The sequence below is a fragment of the Spinacia oleracea genome, chromosome 1, assembly GCF_020520425.1.
Source record: "Spinacia oleracea cultivar Varoflay chromosome 1, BTI_SOV_V1, whole genome shotgun sequence".
Taxonomy (NCBI): Eukaryota; Viridiplantae; Streptophyta; class Magnoliopsida; order Caryophyllales; family Amaranthaceae; genus Spinacia; species Spinacia oleracea.
In genome coordinates this window covers 129845078-129861469 of record NC_079487.1, presented here as the reverse complement: position 1 = coordinate 129861469, position 16392 = coordinate 129845078, and the positions used below count along the sequence as shown (strand labels likewise).

Sequence of the window (16392 nt, the reverse complement as noted above, 5' to 3'; positions counted from 1 at the left end):
TTATTTTTATTTTGATAATACCTGAAATCATCATTTTCGGATAATTACAATGACTCCGAGTAAATTAGATAAGAGAATAATGAGAACAATGAGACTTATGCTCAAATCTCATACAATCCCCACCCCAGTTCAAAATAAACAATTAACCGAACAGTATATGATAACGCCCCATCCTCGGAAAAAACGAAAACCCGAAGCCTGACCTTAACCCGCTACACTAACGAACAATTACACTGTAACAAAAAAGCTAAGCTAAATTTAAGCTATACTAATTAAAAGTATCAGCATTTACAAATTACAACCACAAAACCAACAAGAAACCAACGAAACTATATTTACAAAAATTACAAAAAATCAATAGATACAGGATCACAGATGTAATGCAACCATATCGAGCGACGACGGTGGTGATGACGGCAGCGACAAAAGGCAAATTGGTATGTCTGTAAAAGAGGTTTTGTGCTAGCGCCTTTTTCACTTGCGAATTTGGGACTCGAGTTGAGCTCATAACACCAGGAAAAGTATCAGCAAATTGCAAAGTTTGATCCCCGCAACAACAATTGGGAGGGGAATGAAACCTATCCACTCAGAACTCGCTCCGAATCCGGATTAGCCCTAAGGGTGAACCGGATGGTACACCAAAAAAAAAAATTGCAAAGTTTGAAATAACTTTAATTTTTTCATTTAAACAAGTTTGATACCTTAATAAGGTATAATAAAAATGTCAAAAAAGAGACACAATTTACAGTAGAGATTTGTCACACAAAATCTACTAAATCAGTGATTAAAAACCGTTTATCAATATCACCTGGCCATTAAGGTGCATTATTTATTTCAATTATTGTCTCTGAATTTAATTGAATTATCACAATTTATTTTAGTTATAAATTGTATTTTGGTAGCCCTAATTTACCAAGTAAAATTGCTTTACAATGGAGAGTTATAGTAGTACAAGTTCCACGATTGGAGGGATCTTAGCAATTTGCTTGTTGAGGAGTACTCTGTAGACTGTAGTTCTTTAGCATCTAGTTGGATTTGTTTCAATACTCGTGTGTATATTCTCATAGCACGTAGTAAAAAAAAAAAACAAATGTGTGTTTTCGTCATACTAGTATAATTATATATTTTTTAATAACGTGAAATTATAAGGAGTGTGAATAGACAACACAAAACACAGATACAAAATGTACCAATACGAGTAAAACGTGTTATTAATGTTCTTTGAATTTGAACTACATATTTTGTTACTATATGTTTTTTGGGTTGAAATATATATTCTTCGCATTTGAACTATATATTCGTTTAAAAATAGGGTGCCCACCGAGAGAGTAATCTCCCAAAAATTATTTTACCTGTATTTTTTAACAGCTAATGCTGTCAATATTCATCACCAACAAGACAATGACTAATGTCATTACTCAGTCAAAGAAGCAAAATAATTTAGCTTACCAGGCCAACAATTGATCGCCTAGTAACCAAAAAGTAGGAAAATCAACTCACATAAAACATTCAGACTAGATCAGACTAGACCAAACCAAAAACTAGAAAAAGCATACCAGATCAGGTGAAGAGAACGAGATAAACAATGAGTCAATCACTAATTCACTAGTAATTGGAAAATAACAGTCATTTCCATAGAAAATGTGCATGTGAAAGATACATGCACTGAAGTTTGATACAGAAAGGCATCATCTTAGCAAAGAATGGTACCAAAACATGGGAAGTGATCGTGATGTCCACTAAAATTATCCAAAACCAGCTTCAAGCAACTGGTTTGAATAATAGAACTGATGCTCAATCATCATAAGAAAATGGGTAACCGAATTACCGCCCCAAAAATCAAGTTAATCAAATACTCCCTATAAGATAGTTACTCGCTATGAAAAGCGCTACTGAATACGTCTTGTGCTCGGGCTGCTCCCTACTTGATTCACAATCGCCTTAAGCAAGAGTAACACTCGGATACTTGCATTTACCATAACCTGAAAGGACAATCAGAAGTTTATGAGACATGTAATAAGACTAACATATTGATGTATGTTTAGGAAAATTGGTGACTTGCAACATGTTTGTCAGATAATGCCCCTGCTTTTACTTCATTGTATACAGAAGTAACACAATGTCGAATTTATCATGCATTTAATTAAACCACGAAAGATTGGGTAGATCGAGGAATGTACTTACTGGGATCCTTGGCGGTCTGAACAGCAAGGCCACTGAAGTAACAAGTACCACCTTGACTCTTCATTTGTGCAAAATATGAGCTGAATGCATAGCTAGCATGAAAAACTGATGAGTTTGGCGTGTAACAATCGCCCTTTGGCTGGATTGCAGCGCAAGTCCCATTCCCTTGACCACAAGCATATGTTACTGCATCTGCTAGTTGAGTCATGTTTGCATCTTTTGCAACTACACACCATATTTTCCCCTGGTATGGTTCATTGTTATCCGGTTTTGGCAAAGGTGGATAAGATGATACAGGGGTCTTACCCGTCAAATCAATTGGATAAATACTTGACCCGTCAGGGTAAAATTGTCCCCAATGTCGCTCAGTACCTGGACCGCTCTTTTGGTTCTCATTAAACAAAGCAAATATGAAGGTTGGCAAAACTACACCAGGCATAGCAGGAGTTCCAACAAGGGGTTTAGCATTCAACCTTTGAACCAAATTTCTATTGTAAGTAGCAGCATTGTAGACATTAGCTCCAATTTGGTCAATATCTCCACCATTGGGCCAACCTGTTTCAGCAATCCAGATTCTAATACCAGGGTACCCAAGCTTCTTCATTGCAAAATGAACAGAATCAAGCATTTGATCAAGCAAATTGGTATATGTCAACCCACTGGTTGGGTCTTTGTATGTTACATCACCATTGAACAATGCATAATCTAGGCTGATGCTTTTATAGCTCTGTGACCAAGCAAAATAAGGGTAACAGTCTAAAAACAGAAATGATTTCGTGTTGCTGAGAAACTGCAACATTGGTCTCATAACAGAAACAGCAATGTCAGACCTAAAGGTACCATTCGATGGAGGAAACGAGGATTCAAGGACATCCATAGCCAAGGTTGTCCCGACTTTGACTTTACGAATGCCATATGTTTTGAGGGCGTAATTGATTTTCCGCATAGCCGGGACTAGATCATGCCATTTCTTTTTATCAGCCTCACCTGTGAAACTAAGGATTTCATTCCCAACAAGGATATACCTAATCAAGGTATGAGGATAAGCAACCAAATTGTTCTTGACCCAATCATTCGCCATTGCTTGGTTGGTCGAAATGTTGGATATGATCTCATTTGGTACCATGATTGAGACTTGAAGGTTTGTGCCACTAAGGGCTTTCAGGATTTCTGGATCTGGGCTATAAAGTTTGACTCTCCCAGCTTTAAGACTTTTGATTAGTTCAACTGATTTTGAAGGTTTTGGTAAGTTATTACCTAATGTACCATAGTTCACACCAACTTTTGGAGAAAATGTTGCAGCACCTGAAATTAATACAAACTGGTTTTAATTGAAGTTCATTAATCATTATTGAATGAACATATCCGATTAATAGCTCTAAACAATTGCAAATTAACACCATCTAACATCAATAAATGGCGTCATACTTTCTCATTGTTTGGAAAGCTATAAATTCTACCAAGTTTTATTTTATAATTCCTTCAGAACCCGAATCAAAACCAGATTTTGCTAACAAAATGCTCGTCAAATTGTGCATTGAACGGGTACTAACCTAGTAGCCAAGCGAACGAAAAGGGGTAACCCCATGGAAGTTTATGCAATCAATCAAAACACCATAGTAACTCTAAGAAGATGAGCAGATTAAACAAACACAATACACAGCAAAAAAAAAAACCCAGGAAAATTCAAAACTTGGAAACAAACAAAATGAACATAACAATGTAATTTATGTAAATACCCAGATGGCTAAAACAAATATGGAAACACAGGAATAAAAACTCACAGCTAAGATCAAAAGCTGAATAAAATACTACAGAAAAGTCCAAAACAAACCCACACATGACACACCCAAAAATGCAACCCCGGATCAGAAAAATGCCGACAACATTCAAAACAAAATGACAAAAAAATAAATCTCACTTGCAAAATTGATACTATTTCACCATTTTACTACCATAAACGTAGAAACAAGTACCTCAAAATACACAATTTTATGCTAAAATTAAAACATTACAATTAAAAAAATACTTACTTGAAAGAGAAAGAAGCAAAGAGAAGAGGCAGAGGTTAAAGAGCTTCATTGTTATTTGCTGAAGCTCTTTCACCCTTTGGAGAGAGCTGTTGTACTGTGAAATGGGAGAGGGAGAGGGAGAGAGAAAGTGGAAAGTTGAAAGGGGAAAGAGAGCTAGACAAGAGCTGCAAAAATGGGCCTAATATAGAGAAAGGGGAAGGGGCTTTAAATAATAATCTTCTCGTAATTAATTAAGGGTTTGATAAACTTTGTAGATTCTATGTTAATTGCAACTTGCAAGTAGTATTATGAAATAAATTTCTCTCGTGCGGCGACTATCTATTTGAAGCTTGTTGGAGAATGTTGGATGGATGATGTCAAACCTCAAAAGTGTTGTGGCTTTATATCGATTTTTTTTTTCTTTTACTTACTCCGTTTTTTATTACCCGCTGTATTTATTTGATTGGATGAAACGTAAAAGTTGGTGGAATTCAAAGTTAAGATGGCGTAAACGTATACTTTTAGTATGTATGATGATATATCACACGCTAATAATAGTGAAAATGTTTTTTTTTTTCATATAAAGAAAATAATCAACACTATTAATAAGAATTCTTTCCCCAATTTTTTTTTAAAAAAAGCTAACACTATTAATAAGAAATTTTAAAAGCATTAAAAAATGTTAAGAAAAGAAAATTAGTGTTATCGACCTAGCGAATGCATAAATGACTTGCCTCAAAACACCATATTTAGTATCTACATAAACCTTCAATTTGAACTTGTGGTATACTTCGTATTTATTTGCTAGTATGATAAGCTTTGGATAAAGTACAAATATTACAACTCAATGTTGATGTAAATTACTTTTCATCTTCGCAATCAAACATTTATTATTTACTATTTAATTATTTGCTAGTATGATAAGTTTTAGATGAGTATTATTTATCATTTATTATTTACTATTTAATTACCCGGATGCACAATGCATTTTCTCATGTTTTTCCTTTATATGTGAGGAGAAAATGTGAGAGTAACCACCCATGGATATAAAAATAGCCTTAGGTGAACGTTGCACCATGGTACACCTAATAATTTTCACATGTTTATCACTAGGTAAATTTGACTGCAATTCCATGTTTCTATTAAATACATTATACGAGTACTCCATATTCTCTGATGCTCTGATAAATACGAGTGATCTTTCCATGAAAAATAATAAAATATACGTCCACGTACTACTTCATCAGTCCATCTTAATACGTAGTTAGTACTCTACTAGCAGTGATGGATCTTGACAAAAAGTTACGAGGGGCCAGCGTTTGAAACTTCAACAAGTTAATGAATATAGTTGCATTGAATCAATATGTCACCAAAATCATACTTCGTATATGTATATTTTAGTAGATGTCTGACCCCGAACGACCCCTATGGAAGATCCTCGATCCCATATTTACTAATAATCGGTACTATATTAAGAGTCGATTGGGATATCAGTAGTATCCCATAAGCTAAGGGGAGAGAGACCTCACAATTAGGGTAGAGGGAGACCTATGCTAGTCTCTATTAGGGAAGACTAGGATGAGAGTGAAGTCAATGAATCAAGACAACCAACGACTAGTACTCCCAATAATAGACTTGGTTTGGAAAAGGACATGATTGGTGGGAAACGGGGATATAGAGCTTAACCATTTATTACAGACTCTTCCTCCGTACTATTTATAGATGAGAAATTTCTGCGAAAACGAAAAAGGGAGTGGTGGAGGGTCCAAATTAAATAAAAAACAACGTTATTTTGCAAATTGCAAGGAAAAGGCCTAAAAGGAAAAGGTTCAAACTTAAAAGCATGATGTTAGTATGAGTATGACACATTGACACTGATATCTTTTCTGATGCTTGTTTAACACTAATTTAATTGGTGGCTAACGTAATCTAGGACTAAGTATATGAATAATCTATATTCTATAACGGGTGGAAATATCTAATGGCTTAATGACCCTGTAATCGCTACTGGGTCACAACGGTAACAAAACCGGGCAGTTGAGCAACTAACCACGTAAGCACTTTACTAAAAAAATTCTTTATTCTTTTGGTAGGTTGCAAACTTGCATGTTGCATGGACTTTAATTTTTTTTTTTTCCCGTATAATTAAGATTATGCTTAGTCATATTGGCAAAGAAATACTATGTAGACTTAATTATATCATGCTCATAGAGTCATGGTACTCTTTTTTTTTTTTTTTTTTTTTTACATCGGCGTCATGGTACTCCTTAATATGTTATAATAATTGTATACAGTGGCGGACCCAGGATATTTGATCAGGGGTGGCACGAAAGTGGTAGTCGTTGAGATATAAAATGACAATGTCACAATTTGGGTATTGATTGCATGGAACTTCAAATAGTTGAGTTTTTTTACCAATATATATCACTAAATTTTTTTTATAAAAAAAGTACTAAGTTTAAAGTGGCTATTATTAAGATATAGCAGTAAATAATTGGATTGAATTTATTTTTTTATCGACAAAGTATTTTTTTACAGTGTAATTCAATTAAAAATAAAGGTGAGGAAAAAAAGTAGACAATGCTTCGGCTGGTGTGGAATATTTTTTTTTTTTAAAAAAAAAACTAAAGCTAGAGAAAACTAAAGGATTTATTAGAAGAAAACGAATTAAAAAGAAACAAATGAGCTGGAAATTAATCAAAATTGATTGTCATGTTTTTATTTATTTATTTTTATAGTGTAGTCCAATATATAAAGGTTGTAAAATAAAAGCAAGACATGTTTCGATTGGTGTAGAACTAATTTAAAAAGCTAAATAGACAACCAAGGAAAAAAAAGGTAGAAAAAATGAATTAAAAAGAAAAAGAAATGAAACAAATAAGCTATTCATGTGAACCAAAAAAAATAACCAAAATTTGTCAGTAGGGGTCATCAACTGGTGTAGTCCAATATATGTGAAAAAAATAGACAATACTGTGACTGGTGTAGAATAATATTTATAAAAAAAAAAAAAAAAAAAACTAAAGCTAGAGAAAACTAAAGGATTTATTAGAAGAAAACAAATTAAAAAGAAACAAATGAGCTGGAAATTAATCAAAATTGATTGTCATATTTTTATTTATTTATTTTTATAGTGTAGTCCAATATATAAAGGTTGTAAAATAAAAGCAGGACATGTTTCGATTGGTGTAGAACTAATTAAAAAAGCTAAATAGACAACCAAGGGGAAAAAAGGTAGAAAAAACGAATTAAAAAGAAAAAGAAATGAAACAAATAAGCTATTCATGTGAACCAAAAAAAATAACCAAAATTTGCCAGTAGGGGTCATCGAACCTCTGATCTCTGACGCGGTATGCCATAACTCAATACTTGCCAACCACTACGACAACATATACTTCCGTGTTCATTTCATTCAAGTTCAGTCAATTTTTGCTAGAATACATTTTCAGTTTTTTTTTTCTTTTTTCCGGGGGTGGCACGTGCCCCCCTTGGCCCCAACGTGGGTGTATTTGGAAAATCGTTGCAGTGATTGAAATATTTTGTCATTTTCATCTAAAGATTCAATATTTGAATTTATCTGAATTTACTTGAGTTGTAATTTAAATTTAGATTTTTTTTGTGTGCGAATGAGCTACAAAGGTAATATAAATTACACATAGGGATTGGAAAAGTTCGAGCCTGGGACCAATTGTACACATGCTCTCACTCTTAACCAATAGGCCAAGACATCATTGGTCATTAACTTTGGATAATAGGGGGTATAATATATCTTACTTTTGATGATATGTTTGTAAATTTGTGAGTGATAGAATTAATGGTGACCGGTTAACCACACAACATGTCAAGTCATTTTTTTATTCCACATTTTCTTCAATTTTAAAACTGTCATTAAATTTCCTAAAACATTCTTGTATTAGCCATGTCCAATTATTTTCGACTTTTTTTCTTCATCATAATGCCAATTTAGTTTAGGTTAGTACCAAGGTAGACATGAGTATAACCGTCAAATCAGAATTGCAATCAAGTTTAATTCCCCGTCTAAATGGGTACATGTGAATCGACTGTGTCATTAATGATTGTTAATCTTCCGATCTCGGTTCTACAATTTTACCATCCATAAACATATCAGAAATCCATATCTTAGGTAATGCCTTAATGTTTGTAGGATCTTACTCAAATTGGTAAAATACTATAACTAGGTAGAACTTCAGATTGGTAGAATTTTAATACGATCCTATGCTTTTATGTCCATCTATTCAATCTAACACACATTGATATTTTAAGACATTAATATTCATATTCATATTCACATGTCCTTAGACGTATTATGTTATTGTTACTAAAAATACAATCCGTGGACTATGGTTACTTAAAATTAAAATCGATTTTTTTTTAAATAATTTTATCAATTAGGACTTCCATTTTACCATAAACAACGTATTAATTTCATTCACATTGCACACATCTTATCAATTGCACTTGAATTTACACAAGTATTAACCTTTATTTAAGCGAAATCGATCTTTATGTACTAAATTTACTATAAGTACATGAATCTATGTTGCATTGTAATAATGCAAATATTAGTTCCACTATTTAGTACAAGATCTCGATCATAACCGCGTTTGCGTAATCGATACTACTTGAGTCAATTAAACTTGTCTGATTATTCTTAGATAAGGTCAATTTTTTAACATCTCTAAACTAGTATTTGTGTCCGAACGACGTCCCAGATTAATACATGAATAACATTTTTCAAATAAATTCAAGATTTATAATTGTCATTTATTATATTTTGTAAAATTGCTTGGTTTACAAATTAGAGGTAGGGTTCGAGACTTGCTAAGTTGCTATGAGAATTAAAAAAAGATAACGGGTCCAATCTAATTGGGCTGTATAGTCCCTAAAATTACCCAAGTACCAACCCAAACTTTAGGCCCATTCATCTTTCCTCGACTCCTCCGCAACACCCAATTACCATTCCCCAAACCCACCTTCTCCTTCCTCCCACCACCACCATGATAACCACCTTCATCCGCCGCGCCCTCGCCACACCCCTCCGTCAAATTCTCGCTCTTCCCCTCCACTACCGCCTTCTCTCCACCGCCCCTCCTCCCTCACAACCCCATTTCTTCAAATCCCAAACCCCCTCCGAAAAACAATTCCAAACATGGGTTGACCACCTTAAACCCGGGTTCACCCCGTCCGACGTCAACAATGCCCTCAACTCCCAAACCGATGCCGATTTAGCTTACGATATTTTCCGGTGGACCGCCACACAACGCGGCTACACCCACGATTCCTCCACCTACCTCACCATGATCCAACTCGCCGTCGCCGGCCGCCGTCATCGCCACGCTGAAGCCCTCCTGGAAGAGGTTCTTGCCGGCGCTTGCCCTGTAACTCTCTCTCTTTACAACTCCTTGATTCGATTCTGTTGCTCCCATCGTTGTTTGTTTAATCGCGTTTTCGATGTGTATAAGAAGATGATGAAGGAACAAACCCTAGATTGTAAACCTAATTTAGAAACATATGCTATGCTTTTCAATGCTTTGCTTAAGAAGTTCAATCGATTGAATGTTAGTTATGTTTATTTGAATGCTGTGAGGTCTTTGACTAAGCAGATGAAGGCTCTTGGGGTGGTGCCTGATACTTATGTGTTGAATATGATTATCAAGGCATATGCGAAGTGTTTGCAGGTGGACGAGGCTGTGCGGGTGTTTAGGGAGATGGGGTTGTATGGATGTGAGCCGAATGCGTATAGTTATGGTTATTTGTTCAAGGGGTGTTGTGAGAAGGGGAGGGTGTGGCAGGGGTTTGGGTTTTTTAAGGAGATGAGGGAAAAAGGCTTGGTGCCCTCGAGTGGTGCATATATGGTTTTGGTCTGTAGTTTGGCGTTGGAGAGAAAGTTTGAGGACGCGGTTGAGGTTTTGCGTGATATGTTGGGGAATGCGTTGAAACCAGATTTGTTAACGTACAAGACCTTGTTGGAGGAGATGTGTAGGGATGGACAGGGTGTTGATGCATTAGAGCTTCTTGAGGAGTTTAGGAAGACGGATGTTTCGATGGGGGAGAAGACTTATAGAACGTTGTTGGATACATTGCATTTTGTGGATCGGTAGGTAAGGGATGATGTTGTTGGTACTTGGTTTTGTGTTCCGAATGGAATCGTGCTCATCAATTTTGTTATGGTGGTGATGAGTTTGGAGTTGAGTAGAGAGTTGATATACAGGACAAGGGGAACAATGTATATGATTGACCAAATGCCAAGATTGGAGTTGAGTAGAGAGGTGGTATGCCTAGACGCATCAACAACAGCATGTTTCATGCTTCCTGCATTATTTTAGTTGAGAAGTTGGACTCATACAGGAAGCTTCTGGAGCTTTCTTCAACTCGTACTACCACAGATTTCAAGGTACATGAAGTAAATGGAACTGGATGATACCAAAGTTGCCTAAATGCTTTGTAGAATTGTATGTGCAAATGAAGTCCCTTTTGGTCAGTAAGGGTTGTAGTCTGTAGATGTATAAATTACCCACCAGTGAAATGTGTATGGAGTACTTTGACATATCATCGTATCTAAATGATTCGTACAATTGTCACACAGATATATCTCTGGAATAAGCCCTTGACCGGAAGAACCTTCCTTTTACTTGGCTATTAGATTTCTCAATGTATAAAGATATGATATTCTCAGAATATTGATCTTGTAAATAGTACTCTGTAGTATTGTGTAAGTTTTTCCCCCTTTCTTCTATGATGCAGTTGTGCATTGATACATTATACGAAGTACTATTTTGAACCTTGGGATCTTTTTGAAGAAATGATTTGCTTAAGATACTCTTGAACTCTTGATACATTCATATCATCATGTATAGTTTATCTTCATATGGTTTGATTCAATGATTGTCAAAACATACTGGGTTCTTCCCTTGTGATGAGACATATAATCTCTACAACCAGAAGCATGAGAATCTGAACAGGATTTCTTGTATCAATTCATGCAGAAACAAGTAATTCAATTACTGTGAATATCTGAAGTTGGAATACTGTCAAACTTGGTTCACGATATTTAACCTGCAGCTGTGAAAGTAACTCAATTCCTATCTGAAGAGCTGCATAAACAGGGACTGTAAGATAATTGAAGATTAAAGCTGTCTCATTGTCCTCGCTCAGCATTGAAGAAGGCAGGTTTGATGATATCTTCATCCCCGGCATGGCTGTAGACAAAAGTCCAACTCCACCTAGAGGTATGTCATACTTCATGCAAGGGATTGCCAATTTAAGATCACTCCATATTTCATAGCACTTTTATTTTTCTGTCTCTGCAAATTCATTCAACGATCAGCAGCAAATCAGCAATTGTTGTGAGTTCAATCGCATTTCTGATCTCAATTCCATTTCCTCCTTAAGCTTTTGTAACTCTTGATCCCTACATGTCTTTTTACAGCGCTTTGAAAAGTAATAATCCGTACTTCATATCAGTTTCGCTTGCTAATTCTCATCCTATTCAAGAGGAATCAACAAAACTGACAATAATCTTGACCTAAAAATATAAAATGCCTACGTACACAATTTGGCTTTTGGAATCAACAGGTGTAAATTGAAAATCATTACAAACAAACCCTAAGAAAACAATTGCCTATTCCTGTTTTTCTTTTTTCTTTTTTCTTTTTCCTGTTGTTGTGATACAGACTTACAGAAGATAGAATATACTGTAAATTTAATTGAATACTATTAGAGGAAGACCCTGTAACCCAAAAGTAAAACAGAAACATTTCTCACACATGATCTTCCAACTAAAACAACCTCTCAATCTCAAGTGGTATTACTCTGCCTCGTATCTCAAAAACAGCCATCTCAAATGTTTTACAGTATGCCCCCTTGAGATTAATTATACGATTTTTGCTCGGCCTCGAGATAAGGAGATCACTCATCAGTCATCACCAACCCCCCTCCCATTTATAAGGGTCATGAATGTTATACATCATACTCTTTAAGAATCATAAGAATTTCACATCATCGACCATTGAAGTTGGTAAAGCTTTCCCCCATAGCAGGTGTAGTAGGAGCGCTAGAGTGATAATGTCTGCTATTATCATCATCCATAACACTACTATATTCACTCATCATCGTAGTCTCACCAGCTTGCCATCTCTGAAGAGCCTGAGGAAGACTCACGTCGGTATTTATCCCAACACAATCATTGTCAGTATCCAGCTCAGCAGGTCTCCATTGCTCCACCAGAGGGGACAGGATGTTAACCGCGTGACTCATATCAGGACGCTGTTGTGGCTCCCTAGCTGTGCAGTGCCCTGAGAGCTCAGCCACTTTGCAAATGCTTTCGAAAGTTTCCTCTATGTCTGTCTCGAGGTTAGGGTCTATGGCCTTTCTTATGCTTTCTTTGGTGATGAGAACTCTTCTGAACCACGATGCTAATTGTGCTTGGTCTTCTGGTAGCTTTTCGTCTAAGGCTTTTCTTCCGGTTATTATCTCCATTAGTACTACACCAAATGCAAACACGTCGACTTTTGTTGTTACTCTTCCGGTGGCTGCGTTGAGAAATTGAATGATTTAGCAAAAGGAAGCATATCAAAATATAGTTATTCATTGATTAAATAACAATAAGAAGCCAACAAAATTGGGTTACAGGATAGTGATGAGAATCATGCACAACCCTCACTTGTCATTAATAACAGAAGACACTAATGAGGTATTGACCTAGTGGTTAAAACTGAGGGTGTGTGTAGTACTTCCTATGTCCCTAATTGTTTGCCCCATGCTTTAGATATGTTTTATTAAGAGTTGGGTTTGTGGAATTGAGAAAAGACAAAAATGTTTGAACCAAATGTAATTTATGTGAGAGTAAAAGTTGTAGTCCCGTGAGAATTTTTAGTAATGGAGTAATATTTTGGGGAAGAACCAAAATGAAAAATGGGGTAAACAAAAAGGGACAAAGGGAGTAAATAACAGAAGACGGTGTATGGATGAATGCATAATAAAAACTTCCGTCTTAAGGAACAAGTCAGACATTAGTTCAAAGACAGGATTTTTTTTATTTTTTTATTTTTATTTTCAGGAAAGCCAATTATGTGACACAAATTAAGTATTCAAATTCAACATCTGCACAAGACCCTAACAGAACTAGATCATCTAAAACTAACAAACAAAGAAGGGGAAATTTAATTAGGAGTTTTAATTAACTTACCTGCATATTCTGGTGCAAGGTACCCAAAGGTTCCTGCTAAACGAGTCTCCAACGAGTATTTTCCTTGATCAGAAGCATTTTTCACCAATCCAAAGTCTGAAACCTTAGCTCTCATATTATCCCCAAGAAGTACATTTGACGGTTTCAAGTCCCTATGTATAAAACTCTGTTGAGCCAAACTATGAAGGTATTCAACACCTCTAGCAACATCCAAAGCGATCACAAGCCTCTGTTTCCACGTCAGAGGGGATCGTCCTTCTTGATCATACTCAAAAAGATGCTGCCCCAACGTTCCTTGAGGCATATACTCGTAAACAACAATCCTCTCATTCTCATTGATGCAATATCCTAAAAGTGCCACCAAATGTCTATGTCTCACCTTAGTTAGAACAGTAATTTCTGCCTCAAACTCACTCTTCCCTTTAGAACCTTGTAGGTTAGATTCCATCCTTTTAACCGCGATTTCAGTCCCATCTTGAAGAACTCCCTTGTAAACAATCCCAAACCCTCCTCGTCCTAAAACGTTCCTTTCACTGAAATTATCTGTTACCTCACGTAGGACTTCAATTGGGAAGCTGTTACCTTGGTCATACAAAGGATTATTATGCCCATTGTTACGCATATTACTTTGCTCTTTTGGACTTCCTTGAGGATATTTACCAATGGGGCTCATCTTTAAATCTTCAAACTTATTCTTCTTCTTCTTCTTCCCTTTGATATTTCGTGAGGCGAACAGCTTCTTTAAGCCAGGGTACAAGAAGTATCCTGCAGCTACTAACAGAACTATGACAACAATGACAACCCCTATGACAACAGAGCGAGAAAAATGTAGTTTGGACAATGAAGTTGTAGGATTATCACTATCGTTTGTTTCTGTAGGAGAGTTGTTCATATCAGGAGGTGACTTTAAGGATTTAGTAGTATCGACATTTGTCCCTAAGAAAGGGTTTCCTGTAGATATCACCTCCACGGTTCGAGCAAAGGTAGGAATCTTCCCTGTCAAGTTGTTGTTAGAAACATCAAACTTCTGTAGCATCTTAAGGCTGGCTAAAACACCCGGTATACTTCCTACAAGATTATTATCATTCAAAAGGATTGAAGTAAGTGATGTTAGATTAGCAAAAGACGGCGAAATGGTTCCTGACCAATTCTGTTTAGCAAAATTCACCATAACCACATTCCCATTAGAATCACAACTCACATGAGCCCAATTCTTACAAGCATCGTTTCCTTTCCACGACACGACTAACTCGCTAGGGTAACCCAATGAACCTACAATATCAAGTAAGGAGGTGACTTGAGGGTCACAAGGACCTGGTGTGTCCTTACAAAAGCTGTTAGTAAACCCTAGGGTGACTTGTACACCTCCCTTGAAAACCGGCATTGGTCCTTGAAGTTGATTGTTTTGCATTGAAATGTTTACTAGGTTTGGTAGATTGCTTAAAGAAGGTGGTACCACCCCGGTTAAATGGTTATCCCTAAGCTGTAGATCGAACAATGAGGTGCATTTAGAGAGGTCTGGGATTGGACCGATGAATGAATTTTGTTGCACCCATAACTGTGACAAACTAGGCATCTTCCCAAACACGTCAAGGACTCCGGAGAGTCCTTGCTTTTGGTTGTTGATCCAAACATTCTGAATGCCTGAACCCGCCAAGGAAGCAGGCAAGAACCCAGTAAGGTTATTGTAGGAGAGTCTTAGATCTTTTAAACCAGGAAATGACGCGAAAATGTCAGGGATTGATCCAACCAGGTTTGTATTAGAAGCGCGAAACTCTTGGAGAGAGGATGAATCTGATAGCCCTACAGGTAATGTCCAGGTAGGTAAAGGGATATCGTTCATGCTGAAGGTTTGGAGGTTTGGTAGGCCAACAAGGAAGGTGGAAGGAAGTTTGGTGAAGGAGTTTCCATCAATGTAAACCTCTTGAAGCTGAGTCATGTTGGCGAGGGGCGGGATGGTGCCGGTGAGTTGGTTGTTTTGTAGGGAGAGAGATTGTAGGCTAGAGAGTTGTGTGATTTCTGAAGGTATGGTTCCGGTGAGGGACCTGGAGGTGAGGGTTATAGCGGTGACTCGACCTGAGGAGTCGCAGCTTACGCCCTGCCATTTGCAAGGGTTGTTGCCGGACCAGGTGGGAGGTGATGGGGTTAAGGAGGCGGATAGTTTCATCATGATGGCTGTGTCATCGGCCGTGGTGAGGGAGAGGGTGGAGAGAAAGAGGAGGAAGATGACGGTGACAAACGCCATTGTGGTGGTTGCGGTGGTGGTAGGGAGTTTGTCGTCGTCTTCTTCCATGGCTTCCTCTCCAGGAGAGAGAAGAGAAGGGTGAGAGGAATTGGAAGGAGATGAGAGGAGCTAGGGAGTTTGTGATGGGAGCTTAATTTTAGGAAGTTGGAATAACAATTGATGGTTGATAATTTGCAAATTTACGTGCATGTAATGTAAGTGGAAATTTCTGTAGTGTAACAGCTGGATCAGAACACTTATCAAATGTCAATCAAATTGTTATTTGACTTGATCCAAAATCTATGGAAATTTTGATGAAATGAGATGGAGCATATAGAAAAAAGAAAAATAAATCTTCTAGTTTATCTTTCATCGATAAACACTCTGTTCGTTCTAAATTAATATTATTAATATTTGAAGTTAGTTAAACTTTGACTATGTTTATGCATCTAATGCACGAGATATGGGTACATGTATTCCTAACAAACTTTACTACGGAATACTTTTTTCAAGTAATAAACTAATTATATATATTCTGAACTTGGTAAAACTCTAATTTAGTCGTTTTTTCAATAAAATTCATTACTCCGTATATGTTGTTCCGTATCAATTAATAAAATAAACTAATGGAACAAAGCTTATCAAAGTTGTTACGTAGTATGCGTTACTCAGACGAGCATTGTACAGGAGCTGAAATGGCAATGACATTCAGCCATTCAGGTCATTCGTAATATGGGATCAACTGATCAAGTCCATTTGGGTTT

General features: G+C 36.6%; 3 protein-coding genes across 6 annotated transcripts; 1 reads left to right on the top strand and 2 right to left on the bottom strand.

Moving 5' to 3' along the window:
* Positions 1–1609: 1609 nt before the first annotated feature.
* Positions 1610–4561, bottom strand: LOC110803096 (probable glucan endo-1,3-beta-glucosidase A6). The gene is made up of 3 exons (XM_022008564.2): positions 4218–4561; positions 2185–3489; positions 1610–1982 (listed from the first exon to the last, which is right to left on the bottom strand). Exons 1-3 carry the CDS (start codon positions 4264–4266, stop codon positions 1942–1944), a joined length of 1395 nt encoding a protein of 464 aa, XP_021864256.2. The 5' UTR covers positions 4267–4561; the 3' UTR covers positions 1610–1941.
* A 4405-nt stretch (positions 4562–8966) lies between these two features.
* Positions 8967–15308, top strand: LOC130460733 (pentatricopeptide repeat-containing protein At3g25210, mitochondrial). 4 transcript variants are annotated; one of them, XM_056828240.1, is made up of 3 exons: positions 8967–9595; positions 9821–10611; positions 11204–11680. In XM_056828240.1, exons 1-2 carry the CDS (start codon positions 9215–9217, stop codon positions 10316–10318), a joined length of 879 nt encoding a protein of 292 aa, XP_056684218.1. In that variant the 5' UTR covers positions 8967–9214; the 3' UTR covers positions 10319–10611; positions 11204–11680. The 4 variants fall into 4 exon arrangements, with proteins under 4 accessions (XP_056684218.1, XP_056684216.1, XP_056684214.1 ...); XM_056828238.1 differs by adding an exon at positions 12344–15308 and having other exon boundaries at positions 8971–10611; positions 11204–11446; XM_056828236.1 differs by adding an exon at positions 12257–15308 and having other exon boundaries at positions 8971–10611; positions 11204–11446.
* LOC130465676 (receptor-like kinase TMK4) lies at positions 12216–15700 on the bottom strand. Its single transcript, XM_056834535.1, has 2 exons — positions 13405–15700; positions 12216–12748 (listed from the first exon to the last, which is right to left on the bottom strand). The coding sequence occupies exons 1-2, from the start codon at positions 15695–15697 to the stop codon at positions 12216–12218; spliced, it is 2826 nt and encodes a 941-aa protein (XP_056690513.1). The 5' UTR covers positions 15698–15700.
* Between the last annotated feature and the right edge of the window lie 692 nt (positions 15701–16392).